Source organism: Cucurbita moschata, unplaced genomic scaffold (genome assembly GCF_002738365.1).
Source record: "Cucurbita moschata cultivar Rifu unplaced genomic scaffold, Cmos_1.0 Cmo_Scf00064, whole genome shotgun sequence".
Taxonomy (NCBI): domain Eukaryota; kingdom Viridiplantae; phylum Streptophyta; class Magnoliopsida; order Cucurbitales; family Cucurbitaceae; genus Cucurbita; species Cucurbita moschata.
The window spans coordinates 145,667-169,257 of record NW_019268580.1 but is presented as its reverse complement, the minus strand read 5'-3'; the positions used below and the strand labels follow the sequence as shown (position 1 = coordinate 169,257).

The 23,591-nt window shown below is 33.9% G+C and overlaps 3 protein-coding genes and 1 long non-coding RNA gene across 5 annotated transcripts; 3 read left to right on the top strand and 1 right to left on the bottom strand.

Moving 5' to 3' along the window:
- The first annotated feature begins 336 nt into the window (after positions 1–336).
- Positions 337–4,014, top strand: LOC111437577. Its single transcript, XR_002709454.1, has 3 exons — positions 337–634; positions 779–902; positions 3,637–4,014. It is a non-coding gene; the product is annotated as an uncharacterized LOC111437577 (long non-coding RNA).
- Positions 4,015–9,667: 5,653 nt separating this feature from the next.
- Positions 9,668–11,862, top strand: LOC111437574 (1-aminocyclopropane-1-carboxylate synthase-like). The gene is made up of 5 exons (XM_023075601.1): positions 9,668–9,841; positions 9,927–10,058; positions 10,257–10,417; positions 10,508–11,096; positions 11,185–11,862. Exons 1-5 carry the CDS (start codon positions 9,668–9,670, stop codon positions 11,581–11,583), a joined length of 1,455 nt encoding a protein of 484 aa, XP_022931369.1. The 3' UTR covers positions 11,584–11,862.
- Positions 11,863–15,821: 3,959 nt separating this feature from the next.
- On the bottom strand, positions 15,822–17,421 carry LOC111437575. The gene has a single exon (XM_023075602.1). It carries the CDS (start codon positions 17,344–17,346, stop codon positions 16,141–16,143), a length of 1,206 nt encoding a protein of 401 aa, XP_022931370.1. The 5' UTR covers positions 17,347–17,421; the 3' UTR covers positions 15,822–16,140.
- Positions 17,422–20,493: 3,072 nt separating this feature from the next.
- Positions 20,494–22,895, top strand: LOC111437576 (40S ribosomal protein S10-1-like). Of its 2 annotated transcripts, XM_023075605.1 has the most exons (6): positions 20,494–20,614; positions 20,858–20,906; positions 21,010–21,289; positions 21,505–21,640; positions 22,609–22,704; positions 22,763–22,895. In XM_023075605.1, exons 1-5 carry the CDS (start codon positions 20,612–20,614, stop codon positions 22,687–22,689), a joined length of 549 nt encoding a protein of 182 aa, XP_022931373.1. In that variant the 5' UTR covers positions 20,494–20,611; the 3' UTR covers positions 22,690–22,704; positions 22,763–22,895. The 2 variants fall into 2 exon arrangements, with proteins under 2 accessions (XP_022931373.1, XP_022931372.1); XM_023075604.1 differs by having other exon boundaries at positions 22,609–22,895.
- Positions 22,896–23,591: the final 696 nt, after the last annotated feature.

The window sequence follows — 23,591 nt, the reverse complement described above, 5'->3', positions numbered from 1 at the left end:
GTTTATTTCTTCCCAAGCCCACTTACATGGGCCCAATATATATTGGTTTTTTTTTTTACAATTTAAAAAGTTTTAATTTAGTCTCTTATATTTTAATAATATATATATATTTTAAAAAAAATGTTATATTCATTATGAAAATTAAGTTTGGCTTAAATTTTAAAAATATTGTTAAAAGAAAATAGATACTACATTAATTTAAAAAACTAAAATAAGAATTTAAATTTAAAAAATTAAATAATAGATACTACATTTAAATTATATAATATAAAATTGAAAATATTTTAAATGTTTTTTTTTTTTAATTTTTTTTTTAATTTTTATGGAAGAACTTAATAAGGCATGTAATAAGGCGTCGATGGGACCCCGTCCGGCCGTCCCTGTGCACCTGGATGGCGCCAACAGTACAACCAATCTTTCACTCAGCGCTTCGTTTCCCCTTTCCATGGCTGTCCCTGCCCTTTTCTTCGTCTCTCCCACCGATCCCTTTTTCTTTCGCAGAAGAAATCTGTGGTGTTTTTCGTCCTCTTCGCTGCCTTTCGTCTGTGTTGATCCGGACATGATCTTCACAGGTTGGAGCCTGGGTATCCATTGATTATTGGGGGAAGAGGCTGCTGCGAGGCTCATTCCGATGGTAATTTCTTTGGTTCTTGGTTGTTCTTCTCTTTTTTGTTCTTGTTGGTTGCTCTGCTGCTGAAGAAATGGGGAAATTTTTACCAAATTAGTTATGTGTGTTTTTTTGCTTTGAATTATTAGCTCAGTTTTGTTGTTGATTTAGGGCGGTGTTCTTCTTCACTGTGTGGTTGATTGATGCAATTTTGAGTGCTTTGAGGCTTCCTGATCTTTCCAAATTCAGATCCAAATGGAAGGGTGCTCCATCTTCTGTTTTTATTAAAGAAGCTGTAAGTGGTTGTGTATGTGGTAGCAAATTCTTGCGCACTTACCAAATTTTGCTTTGTTTATATATGAATCATGTCCTCTTTGACTTCACTTATTTAAATTGAGCCACTTGGTACACTGTACAGATGATCTATATGCGTGAATACATGATGTCACGATATCTTTTATGCTTGCATATGGCTCTCTTTAGGGAGTCCCTCAATAGCATAGTGGATAAACCAAGACACGTACTCTTTTCTGTTTGTTTTCTCAACTTTATTGGTTTATTTGATATGTATATGTCACATAGGAGTACTATTAAATTTATTAAAGAGATTTTATGAGGGTCATGTGATTCATGCCGGGTTCTTCCTCAGGAGTGAAATAGTGCTTGTGTCAAAAATGCATCTCAACAAATTGAGTACATTCATTATTATTATTATTATTATTATTATTTTTGTTTCCCGTTGGTACTGTAAGATCCCACATTGGTTGGAGAGGAGAATGAAACATTCCTTATAAGGGTGTAGAAACTTCTCTATAGTGGACCCGTTTTAAAACCTTGTGGGGAAGCCCAAAATGGAAAGTCCAAAGAGGACAATATCTACTAGTGGTGGGCTTGGGCGGTTACAAATAGTGTTAGAGCCAAACATTGGGCGGAGTGCTAGCAAGGATGTTGTCCCCTAAGGGGGTGGATTGTAAGATCCCACATTGGTTGGAGAGGGAACGAACTATTCCGAATTGTAAGATCCCACATTGGTTGGAGAGGGGAACGAACTATTCCAGATTGTAAGATCCCACATTGGTTGGAGAGGGGAACGACATATTTCTTATAAGAGTGTGGAAACCCCTCCCTGGTGGAGGCGTTTCAAAATCTTGAGGGGAATACCAGAAGGGAAAGCCCAAATGAAATATTCCTTATAAGCGTGTGGAAATCTCTCCCTAGTGGACGCATTTTAAAATCTTGAGGAGAAACCCGGAAGAAAAAGTCCAAAAAGGACAATATTGGGCAATATCTGCCCGCGGTGGGCTTGGAATGTTACAAATGGTATTAGAGTCAGACACCGAGCAGTGTGCCAGTAAGGACTCTGGCCCCAAGGGAGTGGGTTATGGGGAACAAAACATTCCTTATAAGGGTGTGGAAACCTCGCTCTTACAGGTACACTCCAGAGTTTAACTGACAAGAAAATGTTCATTGTATTATTAAAAGAAAGTTTCGAGTCTACTAAGTGGACCTTAGATATAGTTCTCATAACCAACTTCAATTGTACTGCATTAACTTGGACTGACCGTTCAATTGCATCTTCGTTCTATTATACCATTTTATGATTCCTCATTATAGCTTAATCTTCTAATTACATAGAGAGGATAAGATTGTGCAACTAGTCACGTAGCTGATGAAGTGATGTTGGTTGGGGTGGGGGAGTTGAGACGTATATCAGTAATGGAAGAATCAGTTTATAATAGAATTAGGCACTATAGATTTTTGGATTCATATTAAACATATTCTTACCTGAGACATAGATGCTTGGCCACAACCAGTGTGCCCCTGCTTTCTAGATTGGCCTTCACTCAAATGCTAGGATAAGTGACTTGATCCACTGTTTCGTTTTGCAAATGCTTAGACAATGCATTGGAGGTCGTTAATCAAAGAATACTATCTTCATTGGTATGAGGCCGTTTGGGGAATCCCAAAGCAAAGTCATGAGAGCTTATGCTCAAAGTGGACAATATCATACCATTGTGGAGAGTCGTGTTCATCTAACATGGTATCAAAGCCATGCCCTAAACTTAGCCATGTCAATAGAATCCTCAAATGTCGAACAAAGGACTCCAAAAGAAAAAGAAGTTGAGGCTCCTCGAAGGCATGGTAAAAAATGACTTAAGACTCCAAAAGAAAAAGGAGTCGAGCCTCGATTAAGGGGAGACATACTTTGTTCGAGGGGAGGTGTTGGATGAAAGTCCCACGTTGGCTAATTTAGGGAATGATCATAGGTTTATAATCAATGAATACTCTCTCCATTGGTGTAAGGCCTTTTGGGGAACCCCAAAGCAAAGCCATGAGAGCTTATGCTCAAAGTGGACAATATCATACCATTGTGGAGAGTCGTGTTCGTCTAACAGAGGTGATATTATATGGCCCTAGTGTAACTTATACATATCACAAACACTCAAGGGGGATGAACTCAAATCATGATGGTCATCTACCTAAGATTTAATATCCTTTAAGTTATCTCGGTAACTAAATGTAGTAGGTTTAGGGCAGCTATCGTGCAAGAGTTATTGAGGTGCATGCAAGGTGGTCTAGACATTGTGAGATAACGTTCTTAAAGAGTCCTATGGAAAGGGTAGTACCCCATGCTTTGTAGTTCTTCAATATTCGTTAAAGTAAAAGTTGAAGTTGTCGAGTTATGACGAAGTTCTTCACGTTTTCTTAAATATCAATCCGTGGTCGAACACATGGGAAAATAATGTGAAATAAGAAGAGAATAATAGGGGCATGAACTTTTGGACTTTCTGCTTGATACCATATTAAAGCATCAGTAAATTTGAAAATTTGTGCCTCTCCCATGAAAATACGAGGCAGTTGAATCCATCTAGTTAACCGAAGTCGAAATGAATAGTTCGAATTGAGTACATTTTAGATTCAAAGTTCGATTAATCTGATTGGTGACAGTGACATGTTTGGTGTTGTTTTTTATTGGTTCCTGGTGAGACTGATTTATGAAACTTGGATTCCACATTGAAACTTCAAAGGCCAAAGCTTAGCCAACACAAGGGAAGCTATCAGAACAAACCTCTCTGAGCTGCTGGGAGATGACTCGTAAAGCGAAACGCTCGAGAAGGTCGGTGAAAACAGAGGCATTGCTGCTCATACAGAAGCCCAGCCCTGCCCTGCCCTGCTATTCCTCCCATTACTGCTGCTGTGTAAGTGTAATATAACAACAGTGTGCTCCATCTTAAGTGGCATGCGCGTTCTTGTAAATACTTTGAATTTTCCATAGTTTGCCTGCAAACGATTGTAAGTTGATTGTTGAATTAAACGTTTTAATCATTCAACAATATGGGAATGAAAATGAAAATGGTATGGTGGGAGAAAAATAGAAATTGCCTACAATCATTCCCTTGTTATTATTCTTCTGTTTCCTTCCTTGTTTTCAATATGAGTGAGTCAACTTTTAATTGTATGTTTATTTTAACGTTAGATTAAAACTCTTAGAGATGGTGAGATCTCACATCGATTGGAAAGTGGAACGAAACATTTCTTATAAGGTTGTAGAAACCTCTCTTTAGTAGATGAGTTTTAAAACCGTGAGATTGACAGTGATACGTAATGGTCCAAAGCGGACTATATCTGTTAGTAGTAGCCTTGGGCTGTCACAAATGGTATCAGAGCTAGACACCAGTCAGTGTGCCAGGAATGACACTGGCCCCCTTGGATTGTGAGATCCCACATCGATTTGGGGAAGGGAACCTTATAAGGATGTGGAAACCTTTTTCTAATATACGCGTTTTAAAACCGTGAAATTGATAGTGATATCAGAGCTAACAGTGACTTTGGGATGTTATAAATGGTATCAGAGCTAAACACCAGACGGTGTGCTAGCAATGACGCTAGGAGCTGGATGGTGAGATTTCGCATTGATTGGGGAGGGGAACCTTATAAGGGTGTGAAGCCCTTTCTCTAACATATGTGTTTTTAAAATCATGAAGGTAACAGTGATACGTAACAGGCCAAAGCGGACAATACCTGCTAACAGTAACCTTGGTCTGTTACAAATAGTATTAGAGCTAAACACCCGGCAGTGTGCCAGCAATGACGCCAGCCCCCAAATGATGACGCTAGCCTCCAAATGAGTGGATTGTGAGATCTCACATTAGATAAGGAGGGGATACTTATAAGGGTGTAGAAACTTTTCTCTAGCATACGCGTTTCAAAACCGTGAAGCTAACAACGATACGTAACGGGCCAAAACGAAGAATATCTGATAAACTTGGACGGTTACGGTTATGTTAAATGTGGTTGCATTTGGTTACTACATGGTCGGTTATCTTTTCGATCTTTTCAATAATTAAAAAAAAAAACAAACAAACAAACAAAGTTTATTATAATGTTTTCAATATATCAAAAGCCTCTTATCATGAATCCCCTGCAGTCAATTTTTGTCCAATCCCACATTTTGTATTACCACTTTCCACATCATCATGTTGACGTGTCACCGACAAAATCTTCAAATGTCTCAATATACAATTAACCGACCATATTATTATTACTATGCTTGACATAACTCGCCAAATATAATATATTTTAAAATATATATAATTTGTTTTATTTATTTATTAATATTTAAAAACTCAGACCAATACACTTTAAATTATTAACTTCTCGAGTATAGTTATAAAAAATTGACTTTATTTTAAAACTTTTTATTATTATTATTAAAATATGAAAATTTATTTAATTAAATATTGAAAGATGAAAAGATATGGTCAGGATTACACCAACAATTTTCTACATAACCTAATCATTATGTTTCGCTGTTTTTCACATTATTTGACCATTCATTTTCTAAAAATATTAAGTTTTTACCGAATGTAAAATCAAGAAATTTATTTGGGACTGAATTTGGAATAGTTTCAACCATTTCCGATTCAAAGCACTAATAAGTAAACGTTTCAACGATTTGATATTTTGATAAGTAAACGTTCCAATTTTTAAAAAAAAACAAGTAAAAAAAAAAGTAAACAAACAAAATTTCAATATTCCGATATCAATACTCGTATTTACACGACTTTATGATAAAATAGTAATTTTTTTCTTGACTTCACACCGTATTGAAAACAATGAATTGAACCTGTTACTTTTTGGTCGTCAGTTAATTAAACTATTTTCATATTGGAGGATGATGCTTAACTTAAATATAATTAAAATAATAAAAAGTCTATTTTTAGGTCCAAATTCAAGTTTTTTTTAATTATTTATTTGTTTTTTTTTTCACTTCGAAATTAATCTAAAATGCATATTTGTTAATTTTTGAAATGATAAAATTATAATTAATATTATTGACATCTCCATTCCCATTATTTCAAGATTTAAATCCTATTATGATTCATTACTCTTTTATTATTATTATTATTATTTATTTTCTTTTCTTTTTAATATTCAATAATTCTCTCCACTTTCTTTTAAATTTATATATTGTCTTATTATTAGGAATTTAATTTTAAAAATTATAATGAAAATTTAATACATATATCACTTAATATTAGCATTTTTTTTTAATTTGACAATGGGTTGAGAGGAAAGATTTAAAAAATAATTAATAATAAATTATTTCTTTTAAACGTTTATTGTTATATCTAACCAATCTCGAAACTTTATTAAATATTTAATAAAATTTGAAACTTTATCAATAAATATTTTATCAACTAGAACTCTATTCAAAATAATATTAATAAATAGAGTAAATCTGTTAAAAATCACATTTACGAGTTATATTAATAATTAAAATTAAAAGTTGAATATTATATTACTTATTCACGGTAAACTAAAATTTTATAAAATTCAAATATCAAATATTTACCAATTACAACACATCATTAACTCTGATTTTAAAAAAAGTAAGGTAGATTGAATTGTAATTGTATTTTTTAGTTGGTCGAATTGATCTGACTCCAAAAAAATGTCAACCAACAAAATGAACAAATTTTTTTATTGTTTAGAAAGTCAACCCAACCCAAACCGGAAAAAAAAAATCTAATCAAACTCAATTCAAATTTTATGATTTAGGTTGTGTAGTTCGAATTGGTCGAGTTATCAAATCATATGAACGTTTCTTATAAAAAAAGGTGAAGGAGCTGCCCGAAGTAAATATCGGGCAATCCAAATTTTAACGTGTATACATTCTAAACCAAGGCTTGACTTTTAATATTGTTTATTTCAACTTTTCGTGGAATGGAACTTAACCAAACTCGGGCGTGACAACCTTTGTGTGTTTTTTTTTCTTGTCCAAAGTTTTTATTCTTCAACATTAGGCGTGGACGTAAGTCCCAATTATCCACCCACATGTTTAAAACACATTATATTCAAATTCTCATTTTTTTTCTCAATTTTAATTTAAATACCCAAAATAAAATTATTATTATTATTATGTATATATAATCATTTCAAATAAACTTTTTAGTGAAAAACCATCCTTTTTCGATATAATTTATATTGAAAAATTATAAACAATATTTCATAAACAAAAATATACTATAACAGTCATGTAAATTAATTATTTATTTATTTACCAATTTAATTTATATATAATATATAATATAAAAAGTGGGGCCGAGACGGTAAATATAATCTCGTGTTCATGGCTCAATTTAGCTAAACGAGAGAAATCTCTCCCAATTGACTTTTTTATTTTCTATTTAAATAGAAATTCTTTATATCGGGGTAAAATGGACATTTCTCATTCGAGTGTGAATATCAAATTAAAAAAATATTTAATTTTTTTTTATAAATACTAATTATCGTAATTTAAAATTTAAAAAAACAACCTTTAATATTTAAGGATACAATTAATCAAAATTAAAAAAAATGGAAAACTGACCTAATTTTTAAAATAATAATTTCTCGATTTGGTCGATTATTAAAGATAAAGTGGACGACTTTATAGCCATTCGATATTAATTAATTTTATATTATTTTTTTAATACAAAAATCATCATATTGGATATTCTCCACACGGGAGGATTACAAAAATACCTATAAAGACAAAATTATTTCCTTTATTTATTTTTTTAATATTATAATTTAAATATAAATTAGTAATTTTTAATTATTAAAAAAACATCATCAGATAGGGTATTCTCCACACGAGAGGATTAGAAAAATACATAAAAGACAATATTATTTCATTTATTATTATTTATTTTTAGTATTATAATTTAATTATGAACTAAATATCAACTAAATTTATCTCTTCACTGCTTTATAAAAACCAATTTTTAATATAAAAATGTAATTACTACAAATAATATCGACGTAATTTATAAAAAAAATAAAAATATAATTAAATTTATTATGTACTAAAAGTTATGATTAGGAAGAAACATTTTGCATAAAATAAAATAAAAAACGTGAAATTAAGGGGACAAGAAAACATAAAGAAATTATTTAATAATTAATCACCGAATAATTTCTCAAATAATGGGGAACAGTCCCAAGAGCTGTATCCCAAAAATGAAAATAAATAAATAAATAAATAAATAAAATTAAAAACTTTCTGGCAAAAAGGGATACACCAACAAGAGATTCTATAATTAATGAATTTATTTATTTTATTTTATTATATTTTTAAAATATATATATATTTTTTTTTTAATTTAATTAAAGTCAGATCTGCCAACTGGATAGTGTCTGGGGTACCTAAAGGCTTAAATTAAGACCCATGAACTCTTATTTATTTATTTATTTATTATTATTAATAGGACGTTTCCCGCGTTTCTCATGGCTCCACTGCCTTAATAATTTAGGTCACCCCTATCAGATTCTCCCCCCATTCTATTATTCTATCTTACCCTATCCAATTCCTAAAATGTCGGTTCCGACGTTTCGTTTTATGTTTTATACGCATGATCTAACACGTGCATTATTGATATGAAGCGATGATATTGTCTTTTATAATGTTTTGAACTGAGGACGGGTTTTTGGAGTTAGTTCACCCTCGCGGGATCACAACCCTTTGTCCTGGCCATTGTAGCACGTGTGTCGCCTAAGGCATAAGGGGCATGATGACTTGACGTCATCCTCACCTTCCTCTGACTTATCCCCGGTAGTTTGTTCAAGGTTCCAACCTCAACGGTTGGCAACTCAACACGAGAGTTGCGTTCGTTGCGGGTTTTTGTTATTTTTACGCAATATATATATATATATATATATATATATATATATATTGGGTATTTTTACGTAATAAGTTAGAGGTTCTAATCTCCTAACATTTTATATAGTTGAACGGAAAGAAACCTTAGTCTCAATAGCCTATATAATTTGGCCAAGCTTCAATTACACTTTAAGTTTCCACGTCAGTTAGATAGAAGAATGAATCGTTTCTTATAAATGTGTGGAAACCTCTATTTAGTATACACATTTCAAAATTACGAGGCTGACAGTAACACGTGATAATATCTACTAGTGGTGGGTTTGGACCGTGACAAATGGTATTAGAGGCAGTCACCAGACAGTGCGAGGCACTAGTCGGAGTATGGCTAGACCCTCTCCATAGTAGACGGGTTTTAAAATCGTGAGACTAACAGTGATACGTAATGGGCCAAAACTACCATATTTGTAACAAAGTCAATCAAGGGACATAATCACATTAGTCAATGTAGGGCTAGACCCTCTCCATACTAGGCTCATTTTAAAATTATGAGGCTGATAATGATAGGTAACGGGTCAAAGCGGACAATATTTACTGACAATAGGCTTAGACTGTTACATACCCATTTCATGTTGGATGTCGGAGTATAAGGATCAAATTAAAACTTTGAATACGGATATCGAATTATAATTGGAACATAAATAAATAAATAAATAAAAAGAGGCAACAATTCTCACGCGCTGACGACGTGGATGATGTGCGTAATTTAAAGAGAAATTTCTTCATAGGTTCCACAAGGAAGAAAAACTCCAATTTGCAACGCTAAAGACCTATAAATACTCGAAAAACACTCCTCAACCACCATTAACAAGCCTTCTCTGTAAGACAAGATATCAACTTTCTTCCACTACTCCAAAATGGTGCACCTCTCAACCAACACTGCTAGCAAACTCTTGTCCAAGTTGGCCCAAGGGAACGGCCATGGCGAGGATTCGCCATATTTTGATGGTTGGAAGGCTTATGACAGTGACCCATTTCATCCAACAATGAATCCTCGTGGGGTTATTCAAATGGGTTTGGCTGAAAATCAGGTACCCACTTGGTTTTGATCTGAAATTTCACTCAAATTTCAAGTTTTTGGTGTTTTTGGTTGATGGGTTTTGTTCAAAATTGCAGCTTTCTTTTGAATTCGTGGAGAAATGGATCAAAAACAATCCAAAAGCTTCCATTTGTAGCGTTGAAGGAGTTCATGAGTTTAAAGACATAGCCAACTTCCAGGATTACCATGGATTGCCACGGTTTAGAAACGTATGTTTTAAACTAAATTAACTAAACTAATCTTAATAAATCAGACGGCTCAAATCCACCGCTATCGAATATTGTCTTATTTGGACTTTCCCTTTCGAGTTGGGTCTCTAAGGAGATGTTTCCACATCCTTAGAAAGGATGTTTCGTTCTCCTACCCAATAATTGATGTGGGATCTCACAATTACTGAATTTTCACAGGCTGTGGCGAATTTCATGGCCAAAGTGAGAGGCAATCGAGTACAATTCGATCCAGACCGTGTTGTTATGAGTGGTGGAGCTACTGGAGCTCATGAAACGGTGGCGTTTTGTTTGGCTAATCCTGGGGAAGCATTTCTTGTTCCTATTCCTTATTATCCAGGGTATTTTTTTTTTCTCATAATTTTTTTTGGTTTGACATTATAATATTATTTGATTTGACTCATAGTTGACTTTTCTTGAATTATTTATAGATTTGATAGAGATCTGACGTGGCGAACCGGAGTCAAAATTGTTCCAGTAATTTGTGAAAGCTCAACCAACTTCAAACTGACAAGAGAAGCCATGGAAACAGCTTACGTGGAAGCTGAAAAATCTGGCTTAAAAGTCAAAGGCTTACTCATAACCAATCCTTCAAATCCACTTGGCACAGTATACGACAAAAAAACGCTCGAAACTGCTGTTACATTCATCAATGAAAAGAACATACATTTAGTGTGCGATGAAATCTATGCTGCCACTGTCTTTGCAGAGCCTGGCTTCATTAGTATCTCCGAAGTGATTGAAAACGACACTGAATGCGATAAGAATCTTATCCATGTCGTTTATAGCCTCTCCAAGGATATGGGATTCCCCGGATTTCGTGTTGGCATTATCTACTCTTACAATGATGCTGTCGTGGCTTGCGCTCGTAAGATGTCGAGCTTCGGCCTTGTCTCGTCGCAAACACAATATTTGATTGCGTCGATGTTGTCTGATGATGCGTTTGTCGATCGTTTCCTTGTTGGGAGTGCTGAGAAGCTCGCTACGCGTCACCGTAACTTTACTAAAGAACTTGCTCAGGTGAGTCGATCTCGTACGATTTGTATGTATTCCAATTATACCCTTTTCGCTACTACTTCAATTCCTTAAAGTTTAAGTTTTTATTCAGGTTGGAATTGGATATTTGAAAGGAAGTGGTGGGTTGTTCTTGTGGATGGATTTACGACATCTTTTGAAAGAGAAGACATTGGAAGCAGAAATGACACTATGGAGGGTGATAATCAACGACGTTAAACTCAACGTGTCGCCCGGTTCGTCGTTCCACTGCTCGGAACCGGGATGGTTCAGGGTTTGCTTTGCAAACATGGACGACAACACCATGGACATCTCCATAACAAGAATTAGAAACTTTGTGCTACAAAACAAGGAGGTAGCCAAGGTTAAGAAACAAAAATTCTGTTGGCGCCAAAGCAGCCTCGAGCTTCGATTGTCATCTCGAAGGCTCGAAGATATCATGTCGCCACACTCACCATTGCCTCAGTCTCCAATGCTCCGAGCAACGACTTAAACGAGACATCGTTCAGTTATATCGTGACGGGTTCATGAAAATTGAAAGAAAAAGGAAGGATTTTAACAAAAGTTTAACCGAGTCGTGGGATGATGATCAAGTTCTTGGTTTGATAATTAGGGTTTGAATAGTTTTTCAGTGTAAAATGGGTTTCTGATTCGCAATAAGTTGTGGGTTTTGTGTTTTTGTGTTTTTTTTTTTCTCCTCCACTTTTTCACTCTTCAAAAATGGATTAGTGGAAAGTGAAGAGGATTTGTTACAGCTGGTAAGAAGCATTATACCAAGGAATAACAAACCAAGCTTGTTTTCATTTATTTATATAGTTTTTAACTTCGAATATTCGAATTTTCGTCTACAAATTACAAAATTTGTAAAAAAGCGTTTAAATTTTGCTGGACCTGCAATAAATAGGGTTGGAACCCATCTGTACCGTTGAAATTATGCGAGACCTACCCTAAATAGGGTTAGAATCCTCGTTTAAACAAAGAATAGACAGTGAGTGAAGAAATTATGCGAGACCCACCCTAAATGGGGTTAGAATCCTCGTTTAAACGAAGAATAGACAGTGAGTGAAGAAATTATGCGAAACCCACCCTAAATAGGGTTAGAATCCTCGTTTAAACGAAGAATAGACGGTGAGTGAAGAAATTATGCGAGACCCACCCTAAATAGGGTTAGAATCCTCGTTTAAACGAAGAATAGACCATGAGTGAAAAAAACCCTACGAGACCCATCCTGTATAGGGTTAGAATCCTCGTTTAAACGAAGAGTAGATAGAGAGTGAAGAAATTCTGCGAGACCCACCCTAAATAGGGTGAAAATCATCGTTTAAACCAAGATAGACAGATCATGAAGAATCTTTTTATATATAAATATAAATATATTTATATATGTAACAAAATTATGACACAAAGATAACTTATTATATATTTATTTCTTTCTTACTTAATGAGTATATATATATATATAAAACCATGCATTAATTTGAGTTTTTAATAAATATGTAACATTATTTTATATGTTTGTTCATAAAATATTATAATATATATATATTTTTTTATAGAAATTATATTGAAATCTTTTTATTAAAAAATTATTTCACACTTTTCCAAATGAACCCGTTTCATATCAATTCTTCTAGAAAAATTCCTACCGTGATCTCTAAAAAAAATAATTTCACACGGGAAGGTAACTTTTTCATTTTTTAGTTTTTTAGTTTTTTAGTTTTTGTTCAACTACTCGGTTTAAGATGATATTGGTGTCTTATCAATACGATTAATTGTGTTGACTATTGAATAATAATGATGGACTGAAACCCATGTCCATGTTGTTGAGACATAATCATTTTGACATTACATTAAATAAGTCAACTCATCTCATTTATGGTAGTGGTTGTTTGGTTGGAAGATTATAATTTAATGTTACCTCCATAAAAATGTAGGAATTAAATAGCAAGAAAACGTAATTTCTTCACTCACCAATTATAATACCCCAATTATAATTAATTCAATATGTATGCTTTTTATATATATATATATAGAATTCTAACCGTGTGTCAGGACCTACGCGCCAAGGGACAGTCTCAGGTAGACAGTTTCTATGGGGCGTAGGCCTCCCAAAAAGTAACGGAGGCGTGCAAGGGTTTCCTCGGGCCAGATGGAGATTGGCCCTCGAGTGCAAAGGCAGAAGGGAGCTTGACTACAAGACCCACCCGTCGAGCAGGGACGAAAGTCGGCCTTAGTGATCCGACGGTACTGAGTGGAAGGGCCATCGCTCAACGGATAAAAGTTATTCGAGGGATAACAGATTGATCTTCCCCAAGAGCTCACATCGACGGGAAGGTTTGGCACCTCGATGTCGGCTCTTCGCCACTTGGGGCTGTAGTATGTTTCAAAGGTTGGGCTGTTCGCCCATTAAAGCGGTACGTGAGCTAGGTTCATAACGTCGTGAGACAATTCGGTCCGTATCCAGTGTCGGCGTTAGAGCATTGAGAGGACCTTTCCTTAGTACGAGAGAATCAGAAGGACGCTGTGTATATATATATATATATATATATATATATATATATATAGATAGATGATATGATTATTATAAAATATGGGTCCAACTTATATAATAAGATAAATATATAATTATATATTTGATGAATTCATATGGTTTTGAGATAATGCAATTATAAAGTCCAAAGTTCATAAGAAAATCAAATTGGGGTCATGATAGAAATTGATGGAACTTGAGGGGTGGAAATGACAGAAATAAAGTAAGAATAGGTGGGCTAGGGATACCTTTTATTTTATTTATTTGTGAAAAATCCCCATTTTATTTGACTACTTACCAATTCTTAAAATTAAAGTTTCCTTTTTTTTTTTTTTTTAATTTCCAAAATTCATAAGGGTAATAATGTAATAAAGCCGCTCGTTTTTGTCATGAGCCAGAATTTCCATATTCTCGAAACCTTCTTTGAAAATAGATGTTTTTTCTTTTAAATAAGCTTCAAAGTCATAGTTGGGATACTTTATCAGCAACTAAACAGTCGTTGACGATGTCTCACTACTGATCTCTCAAGTCCTATGCATGATTTGCGAATGAGCTCATTTTTTTTTACCTGAGTACTCTCGTTTTTTCGAATTGCCCGATCCAAGTGAAATTTACCATTTAAACCTTACAAATTTATAATTATTTTTTTTTATAAAAAAAATAATAATAATAAATAAAGGAAAATAAAGGATATAAAAGGGCATTATTTATGTTTAGAGATTTTCCAAATTGAATAATTGTAATGAAAATGATTGGTGTTGGACTGAAATATAAATATATATAATTATTTTAAAATTAACCATAAATTAAAGTTGATCTACTCGATCGATAAAATTTTTATTTATCAGAAGCGGATTTAACTCAAACAAGTTCATTACTCAATCTAAATCGTATGATTGAATTAAGTTAATCAAATTTTTTTGAACACTAAAAAACTAAACTCAATGAATGGTCCGCGTCGCCTAAACTGATTTGAGTCGTGGGTCATAAGACGGGGGCTCTGGGCTTGTGGCAGTCATGACTTACTAGATACCTCGCCATATTGATGGACATGTTGACTAATAATAAGACTAATAATTCAGTTATTGTCACTATCTATTTTTTCCAAATAATCTAGAACAATCCAATGACCAAATATGTCCGAACGCAATTTAGAACATCTAATTCAAGGCTTTAATTTGTGGTTTTTCCATGGTATCCGCCCTCTAATCTCGTTGGAACTTCGAGGTATCATGGAATCTCATTTATATTTATCGAGCCTTGAGCTCCCTTCAACCATTGAACAATATCGATTGTGACAAAGGTCCGCAACAAGGAAGAGGGTGTGCACACTACGTGAGATTAGATCAATTCAATTCGATTTGTTTCATTTTTTTTTTTAGTTTCCACGTTAGAACATGACGTTTCCCACGTTTTAAAGTTCTTTTGAGGTAAGTAGCTAATTGATTAAGCTTTTCGAACCTTAGTTTGCATGACAATTTAAACAAAACACGAACCTAACTATATAAAATATAGACAACCTATTGTCCTCTACTCGTTAGAGTCTATCATGAATATTTGTGTATGTTTATGATGAAACTAAACTACGATGTGATTTTAAAGAATTACCAAATATTTTTAATAGTAAATAAGTCGTTTGTGGCTAGTTCAGTACCCACGTAGGTATATTATTAAGAGACTTTGGGCCTTAAGTGGGGATTTTTCTTTGGGGCAGATTTCTCTCGGTGCCCCAACTAAGCCCATCACTTCACCCCACACAAGGTGTGACATGTTAGAAATGATGTTGTCGCACAACGTGTGGTCTTTGTTCTAAATTGTCACGAAAAATGAGTTCATGAATATTTTTTTATAGCACTTATTGAAATTTAGTTAGTTCATATCTCGTATGGATATATAAATTATAGTTAGTTTAAAAGATATATTTGAAATACTTTGATTTATAGTAATTGGCTACCACCTGTAGATGTAGTAGAATTTCTCTCTTCGAACCTCTCCCAACCACATAAATCTTTGTGTTCGATTGACTTTCTTTATAAAAAAAAAAAAAATACCTAATTAAATCCATTTAATTAAAACATGGTTAGCATATTGTTGTCATTCATGTCCAATAATCAATCCCATCTTTATTCTAATAAATGTATAGTATAGAATAAATTTAAAAAATTTAAAAATAAATCCAATCCTCTCGACATGTCTGAAAATAAGGATAAACTATAATTATATATTTCAATTTCAGCAAACCATATACTTCATCACAATTACATCTGCAGATTACCACAATTATAAATTCCTTTTTCTATAAAACAAAAAGGAATTTTCAAGAGAGAAAAAAAAAAGAAAAACAAAATTAGAGACCAGTAAGAAATAATCCCCAAAAGAGAGATGAAAAGAGAAAAAGTCTTACAAAATCTACCTGGGTTTTGATTGCTTCGAGAAAAAGCTGGAATTCATGCGTGAGTTTTGAAGCTCCTTTAGCAGTAATCATGGCGTGTTAATGGCGTCTTCTTCTTTGATTTCTGTTTACCCAATTGGCGAGGTTGCTTTTGCAGTAAGCTCCAAAAGCTCGAGAATCTCTGTCCTGCTTCTCACGACTCTGTGAAAAACTTCTCTGATTTGTTGTTGTAAAGGCACTAATCCCTCCTCCAGTTTCTTGCACGTCTCCGCCAGTTCCGCCGCCATCCCTGCCACCTCCTCCAGCCGCTCCCCCTCCAACGGGAATGCGAATGAATCTGTGAATTCGATCAATGATTGACTCAGTTTCTCCATCCGTTGCATCTCTTCTAACAATCCAGCACTTCCTTTCTTCTCCTTCTTCTTCCACTCGTCTGCGATTTTCTCCTGTAGTCCGATCATCGATTGCGCCCAACTCAACTGCTTCGGTACCGGAAAGTTCGTCGGCAGGCCGCCTCTCTCCTGGCAAGGCAGCGCTGCAACTAGAGTCCACATTACGAACACCAAAACCGTACTCATTAGATAAACCGTCTGCGGCAAACTAGACGACTCACCACCGCGCGGCGCTACCAGATTCGACGACATCGCTTGAATCTGCTTTGCCGCGGACCATCCTTTCGCCATACTCCATGACAGAGACCGAAACTGCCCTGCGATTCGGTCCTTATGCTGCGGTGTGGCGGTACCGGTGCCAGGAGCACCACTACCACGACGGCCGAAAGACCAAGCCCTCTCAGTCGATTTACTGTTGGTAAAATCCTTATCCTCAACAGCCATGGAAGTAATCAACGAATTCAAAGCCCTACGCGCTCGTTTAACCTGTCCGTCTCCAATCGGGCGCTGATCGAGAGCGGAAATCGCGATTTCAGCGACTTTCTGAAACTGACGGACCGATTCAATCCCGTGGAGAACGGCATTACAGATATCCAAAGCTTTAACAACACGATCGAGAAATTCCGGGACGAGACGATCGAGAGGGGGCTTAACAATCTGAGAAGGATCGCGGCTCATAATGAGGAGTGCCTTAAATTGAGCCTCGCAGCAGAGGAATTCATCGAGAAGCTTTCTAAGCCAGGCGATGGAGAGGATAGGATCGGAAGAAACGTCATCGGACGGCGGAGGAGGTAGTAAATCGGAAAACCGCTCGGAAACCTGCTTCTGAAAAAGCTCGAGATCCTCAAGCTCCTGCTCGTGAGTGCCGTCCATGGAGATGACTTGGTTTCTGCGGATGCTGATTCGGCCAAGGAAGGAGCCTTGGTATTCGGTTGCCGGCATAGTTGCAGAGGATTTTCAGAGGAAGAAGAAGAAGGAAGGAATTTGCTGGTAAAAATGGAAAGGGAAGGGCGTTTTTGTAGTTTGCTTTTATTTTTTTATTTTTTTAAATTTATTATTAATAATCAAATTACATATTATTAATAATAAATATTTTAGGCGACGGCTTGTACGGGGTGAGAGAACCGGGAGACCGATTCTTCCTTTTTCTTTTTTTATTTTAAATAATAATTGGAGGATTATACTTTTCAAATTTTCCCGAAATGCCCTTGTCTTTTTACCATTATTACTTGCCGGTTGTGCTAGTTATTTTTTACTGTTTTAAAAAATATTATTCAATAATTAAAATATATATATATAATATCAAAATTAATTTAAGTCAAAAAGTTAAAACTATTTATAAAGTCAGCCGAGCCGAGCCGAGAAATTGAGTGACGAAGGCGCCCGCCAGACGGAGAATCTTAGTTGGCCCAAGTAAAATACTATTTTAACCTTTTCACCGTCACCATTCTATTCTCCCTTTTTTCTATTTAAATTGAAAAAAAAAACTATTTAATAAATATATTAACATCGAAAATATCATATATATATATATATATATATATATATATATAATTATTTCGATAAATTCAACTTCCCCTCCTTGTTTTTTATACAAAAATAAATTATTATTATTATTATTAAATGCAAGTTTTTATAAGAAACTTACAATAACAGCATCAATATGAACTGAGTTGATGCATTTGAAAGTGACCATAAGAAAATTATAAGAATCACACAAATAAATAAATAATAATAATAATAATAATAATAATGAATATTCATTGTGGGTCCCAACACAAAAAAATAAATTCAGTATTTAATTAAGAAATTTCAGCCATTTCTTAACGTCCCCATCACCACCCCTCACCTTCACTTTTTTCCTCTTATCTTCTTCAAACTTACTTTGAAAACTTCACTCACAAATCTATTTTCTTTTTTAATTATTCTTATTAAATGTGGAATATTCGCTATATAAAAGAAACTGAGCTTGTTCGTAAATTAAATATTTGTTTGTTTATGTTATTCGACTTAAATCGAGGACTTACTTGTAATTTTACCTAAACCATAAACATTGAAACACGTCTTTAAATATTAGAAAAATATAATAACTTTTTATTAATATATATATATATCGGCAAAAATTGGAATGAGAAACGCGTTTTTTATGATGCTCGACTGTACAAGGACAGTTTTGTCTTTATACACATATATTTTATAAACTTATTAAAAATATTTATATGATATTAAATAAAAATTACAATATTAGTTTAAAAAATGAATTATTTTTTAAAATAAAATTTGCTTAAAAATAAATAAAACTTGGATAAACTTTAAGAGCCTAGGGTCACATGAGAATAATTAATAATATATTTAGAGAATGGTGAGGGCCCCGACCCCCAATGGTGGTCTCCCTGCAAGTGTCATTATATATATAAAATAATATATATATATCTATATCTATATATATATATATATATATATATATAGAATTTTAAAACAAAATAAATTTAATTTTTTTTGTAATTTTATCTAATTAATATATTTTATAATTTATGGAATGTATAATATATATTTTTTTAAAACTTTTTTTAAATTGTATTTCCATATTATTTTTAGTATGAAAAAACAGGATTCTAATTTAAGGTATTTTTAATTTAGAATAATATTTAATTTAGGATTGTGAAAGGCTTAAACTAATACGTCACACATCCTTTGTCAGCAAACGCGTATAACAATAACCAAATAACAATTAATTTAAATATATATATATTAAATTAAATACAAATTTAGTCCTAACTTTTTATATTCATATATATTTAATATCTATTCATCTCATACATATTTAATTTTTCTACATTTTTTTAATTTACGTATTAAACATAAAATTTAATTTCATAGAAAATAAAACTTTAATTATCAACTATACAAAAATTAATAATAATTTGTTTATTTTAAAATTTTGAAATCTTCTGCATACAAATTTAAAAATTCATAACAAACTACTTGTAATTACATTAAAATATTTAATTAGGTTAAATTATTTTACAAATTCTCAGATGCCATTAACTACCACGAATTAAATTTTTTAAAAAGTTCGTTTAATCTAAATATTCATAGTATTTGCAGTACTATATAATATATCTGGAAAGTTCAATATTAAGAATTAAATTTAAAATTGTTATTATTTACTGTAATTAATATTAAATTTAATTGAGAGAGTGTGTATCATTATCAATATTTCAAAAATATCCAAATGAATATTGGGAGTGAATTTTTGGGAGATACGAGGGAAATAATTGGTGGTGGAGAGTTAGTTTAAAAATAAAAAAAAAACAGAAAAAAAAAAAAAACATAAAGCCGACAATAGAGAAAGTGGATGCATGTTAGTATTATTGACATTGTCATATGGACGGTTGGCCTAAAAATATTAACATTGTAATGTTTTTTTAAAAATTAAAATATTTATAGTAATTTTATCGGATTTTAGTTATTATATAATATTTGTTGTGAATAAGTATAATTTTATTTAAAAAAAAATCCTGACAACCGAACACAATCCAAAAATAGAGATAAAAGAGTTTGATTGAGTTGTGAACTCTATTCGAGTTTTTTGGGTCGACCGTACCAATTCAAAAATTTGAATTGGTTCATGAAATTTGTTCAACCTAACCCGTGTATAAACTTATTCATAAAGTACCGATACAGAAGACGAGAACCTACCTCATTTTATTTATTTTTAATATATAAATAAAATTTTTATGATTTTTTTAAGGAAATTGGAAGAATTACCCCACTCAAATATAATTTTTTTAAACAAAATTACTTTACTTTATTTAATACATATTTTAAAATAATAATAATGAGGAATAATTTTTAATGGCTATTAGCTTTGTCCATATAAAATTAAATAGAAAATTATTATAAACGGTAAATTACAGCATGGAATAAAATTCGAAATTTAACCTAGACACGTGTCGGTGCGGATATCTGGGTGCCCATCTCCTACTTTGTCCCTCCCGTACCCGATCCAGCTAATTCTACATGGGCCAGAGGCCCAAGCCAACGCAGCCCAGCGGCCCACTTAACACCCACAAACCCTAGAAGCTTTTCAGGCTGCTCCTGCTCCATCTCTTTTCACGGCGGCTCCTGCTCCTGCTCCTGCTCCTCATTCTTCTCGCCTCTTGCCTCGGCTGCTGCTGTCTTCACTTCTTGCTGAATTTCAACCATGGTACCTCTCTTCTTCTTCTAATTTCTTCTCTATCACTGCGTCTAATTTGTGTTTGTTTCAGTTCTCTGGGTTTTAGAGTAATGGGGTATTTCAAAAGGAATCGATCTGGGAGTTGGAATTGTTACCCAATTGTGTAGTTTGAATTTTTGTCGTGGTTTAGTTTTGAATTCGTCTGAGAAGGCGATATTTTAGTTTAGGGTTTAGTGTTCGGCCTCTCATTTTTCAGTTGATTCTGTTATTCAGATTATTTCAGAGAAGAACCGCAGGGAGATCTCCAAGTATCTCTTTCAAGGTATAACCAAACTCGATCACTCTTAAGCTAGCGTTTTTATTTTCAGTTTTCTGATTCGAGGATGATTGTGTGATTTTATTTATTTGTATTGTTATGATTTCAGAGGGGGTTTGTTTTGCCAAGAAGGACTACAATTTGGCCAAGCACCCAGAAATCGATGTGCCTAATTTGCAGGTTATTAAGCTGATGCAGAGCTTCAAGTCCAAGGAATATGTGCGCGAGACATTTGCATGGATGCATTACTACTGGTACCTCACCAACGATGGCATTGAGTTCCTCAGAACTTACCTCAATCTTCCTTCTGAAATTGTCCCTGCTACCTTGAAGAAACAAGCTAAGCCCGCTGGTAGGCCCTTTGGTGGACCACCTGGTGATCGCCCACGGTATAGATTATATCTTTAATGCTGATCAGTTCATTGCGGTTTATTGCTGATTGATCTGTGTTTTTGAACTACGGATTGTATTCATATTGTGTGATTTATAGATGGATGCCTATTTGTGTAGCTGTTTGTGTAATTTGCACATGTTTTGTTATTTTGCAAGCTGTATTTATTATTTTCAGCATTCTGATCGAGTTGTGGTGGTTCTTATGAATTAGGGGTCCGCCTCGTTTTGAGGGTGGTGAGAGGAGGTTTGGTGACCGCGATGGTTACCGTGGTGGTCCTCGTGGACCTGCTGGCGAGTTTGGGGGTGACAAGGGAGGAGCTCCTGCAGATTACAGGCCTTCTTTTGGGGTAATTTTTTTTTTATATAATCGTGCTATCCGAAATATAGTTGATGATCTCCACATAAAAATGCTGTTTTTTTACTGCTTCTGTTCTAGCCTTGGGGTGGTTATTATACAACGCTATTAAAAGCAAAACAATGTTCATGTATATAGTTAGACTTTTATTTAGGTAGCAGCGTTGTGCATGGTAAAATGGTTTTGAGATTCTCTAGTAGATTAGATTACATCTTATTGTTATAGATTAGTCTCTTCATCTGTTGATGCTTTCCTCCATAAGTTCTTCCTAATCAGTTTGTCTGCGCAGTTAATAACTCAGATTTAAATGTTTAATAGTAGTGATCTTTGGCTTTTGCATGTCTTTGTCTCTGTTCACTAGCAATATAATGATTTTCTATTTTCTAGGGATAAGTTTGTGACATCCCACATCAGTTGGAGAGGAGAACGAAACATACCTTATAAGGGTGTGGAAACCTCTCCTTAACAAACGCATTTTAAAACCTTGAGGGGAAAGAGAAAGCCCAAAGGAGACAATGTTTGTTAGTGGTGAGTTTGGGCTTTTACAAAGTTGGTCTCCATTGAGGTTTTAGGTGAACATAGAGTCTAGTGGCGAGAATTGCTCCTTATCCACAGAAGAATACTTGTAATAAAAAATGGGTAGCTGAAATGTTAGTGATGTTATAAAAACTGGGTTTTTTTGGTCCTGGGAACGACATCCTGATGCAAAATGGCATTCAGATTACGGTATTATATGGTTGGGAAGTTATTTTGAATGAATTTGAACTTCATCATAGACCTTGATTTGATCTTAATGAAAGTTTGGTTCATTACGGTATTATATGGTCGTTGTAGAAGTTATTTTGAATGAATGTGAAGTTTATGATAGACCTTGATGCGATCTTAATGAAAGTTCGGTTGTTCATAGAAGAAGTTTGACACGGTTATGTTGATTGTTGTCCTACCCTAAAAATTTCTCAGGGTCCTGGTGGAAGGCCAGGTTTTGGCCGTGGAGCTGGTAGTTATGGCGGAGGAGGTGCAGCAAGCTCAAACCTTCCATGAAAAGCATGATCTTAGAAGCAGTTTAATGAATTTTCAGTGGAAAGAGTTATAGCAGCAGCTTGACTGAAGAGTTCATTAGCATTTTTCCCCCCTTTCATTTAGCTTTGGGAATCTTATTAATGTCAAATTTTCATTGTGCAAATTGAAGTTGACTTAAAACACCACTACTTTGCAAGTATAAATTTTGTTCTTCCCCTTTGAGCGTCTTTTATTACTGTTTTTAGCAGATTCTTTTTAATTAAACTGCAATTTTTATACATTTTATTTTTATTAAGATTGCTGATTATTTAATAGCTCATATAATTCTATGAACTTGAAAGAAAGAAGCCGTAGGAAGGGTCGGGGTTCATCATATTGAAAAGTGGCATGACTTGCTTTAACCGAAGGGGAGAAAGAGGGGAGTACGAAAGAAAGACTGATTGGAAGACAGGACCTTTCTTCAACTCTGATGGGAAGACGCCAAAGGGAAGACGCCAAAGGAAGGGTTAGGGTTCATCATATTGAAAAGTGGCATGACTTGCTTTAACCGGGACCTTTCTTCAACTCCCTCAGGGTTTAACCTTTCTTCAACTCCCTCAGGACCTTTCTTCAACTCCCTCAGGGTTTAACCTTTCTTCAACTCCCTCAGGGTTTAACATTCATAAAGTCATGCAGCGAGCTACCAAACAATTAACTCCATAAAGGAAAAAAAGAACTCCAGCAAAGAAAGCATAGACCGGTGCTGCTATATTATATATATATATTTATTTATTTATTTATTGTTAGTTTGATATTTATAGGATTCAAATAAGTTAAATCGAAGAAAATATAGAAATTAAAACTGAATTAGTCTTTAAGGACTAAAAATTAGAACCATGATTTATTTACCATAAATGGTAAATATAAATAATAAAGAAAATATC

Coding starts and splice junctions, on each gene's coding strand:
- LOC111437574 (XM_023075601.1), top strand. CDS start 9,668: ATGGTGCACCTCTCAACCAACACTGCTAGCAAACTCTTGTCCAAGTTG. Junction 10,059..10,256: donor GATTGCCACGGTTTAGAAAC/GTATGTTTTAAA, acceptor GAATTTTCACAG/GCTGTGGCGAATTTCATGGC. Junction 11,097..11,184: donor TTACTAAAGAACTTGCTCAG/GTGAGTCGATCT, acceptor GTTTTTATTCAG/GTTGGAATTGGATATTTGAA.
- LOC111437575 (XM_023075602.1), bottom strand. CDS start 17,346: ATGCCGGCAACCGAATACCAAGGCTCCTTCCTTGGCCGAATCAGCATC.
- LOC111437576 (XM_023075605.1), top strand. Junction 20,907..21,009: donor CTCCAAGTATCTCTTTCAAG/GTATAACCAAAC, acceptor TTATGATTTCAG/AGGGGGTTTGTTTTGCCAAG. Junction 21,290..21,504: donor CCACCTGGTGATCGCCCACG/GTATAGATTATA, acceptor CTTATGAATTAG/GGGTCCGCCTCGTTTTGAGG.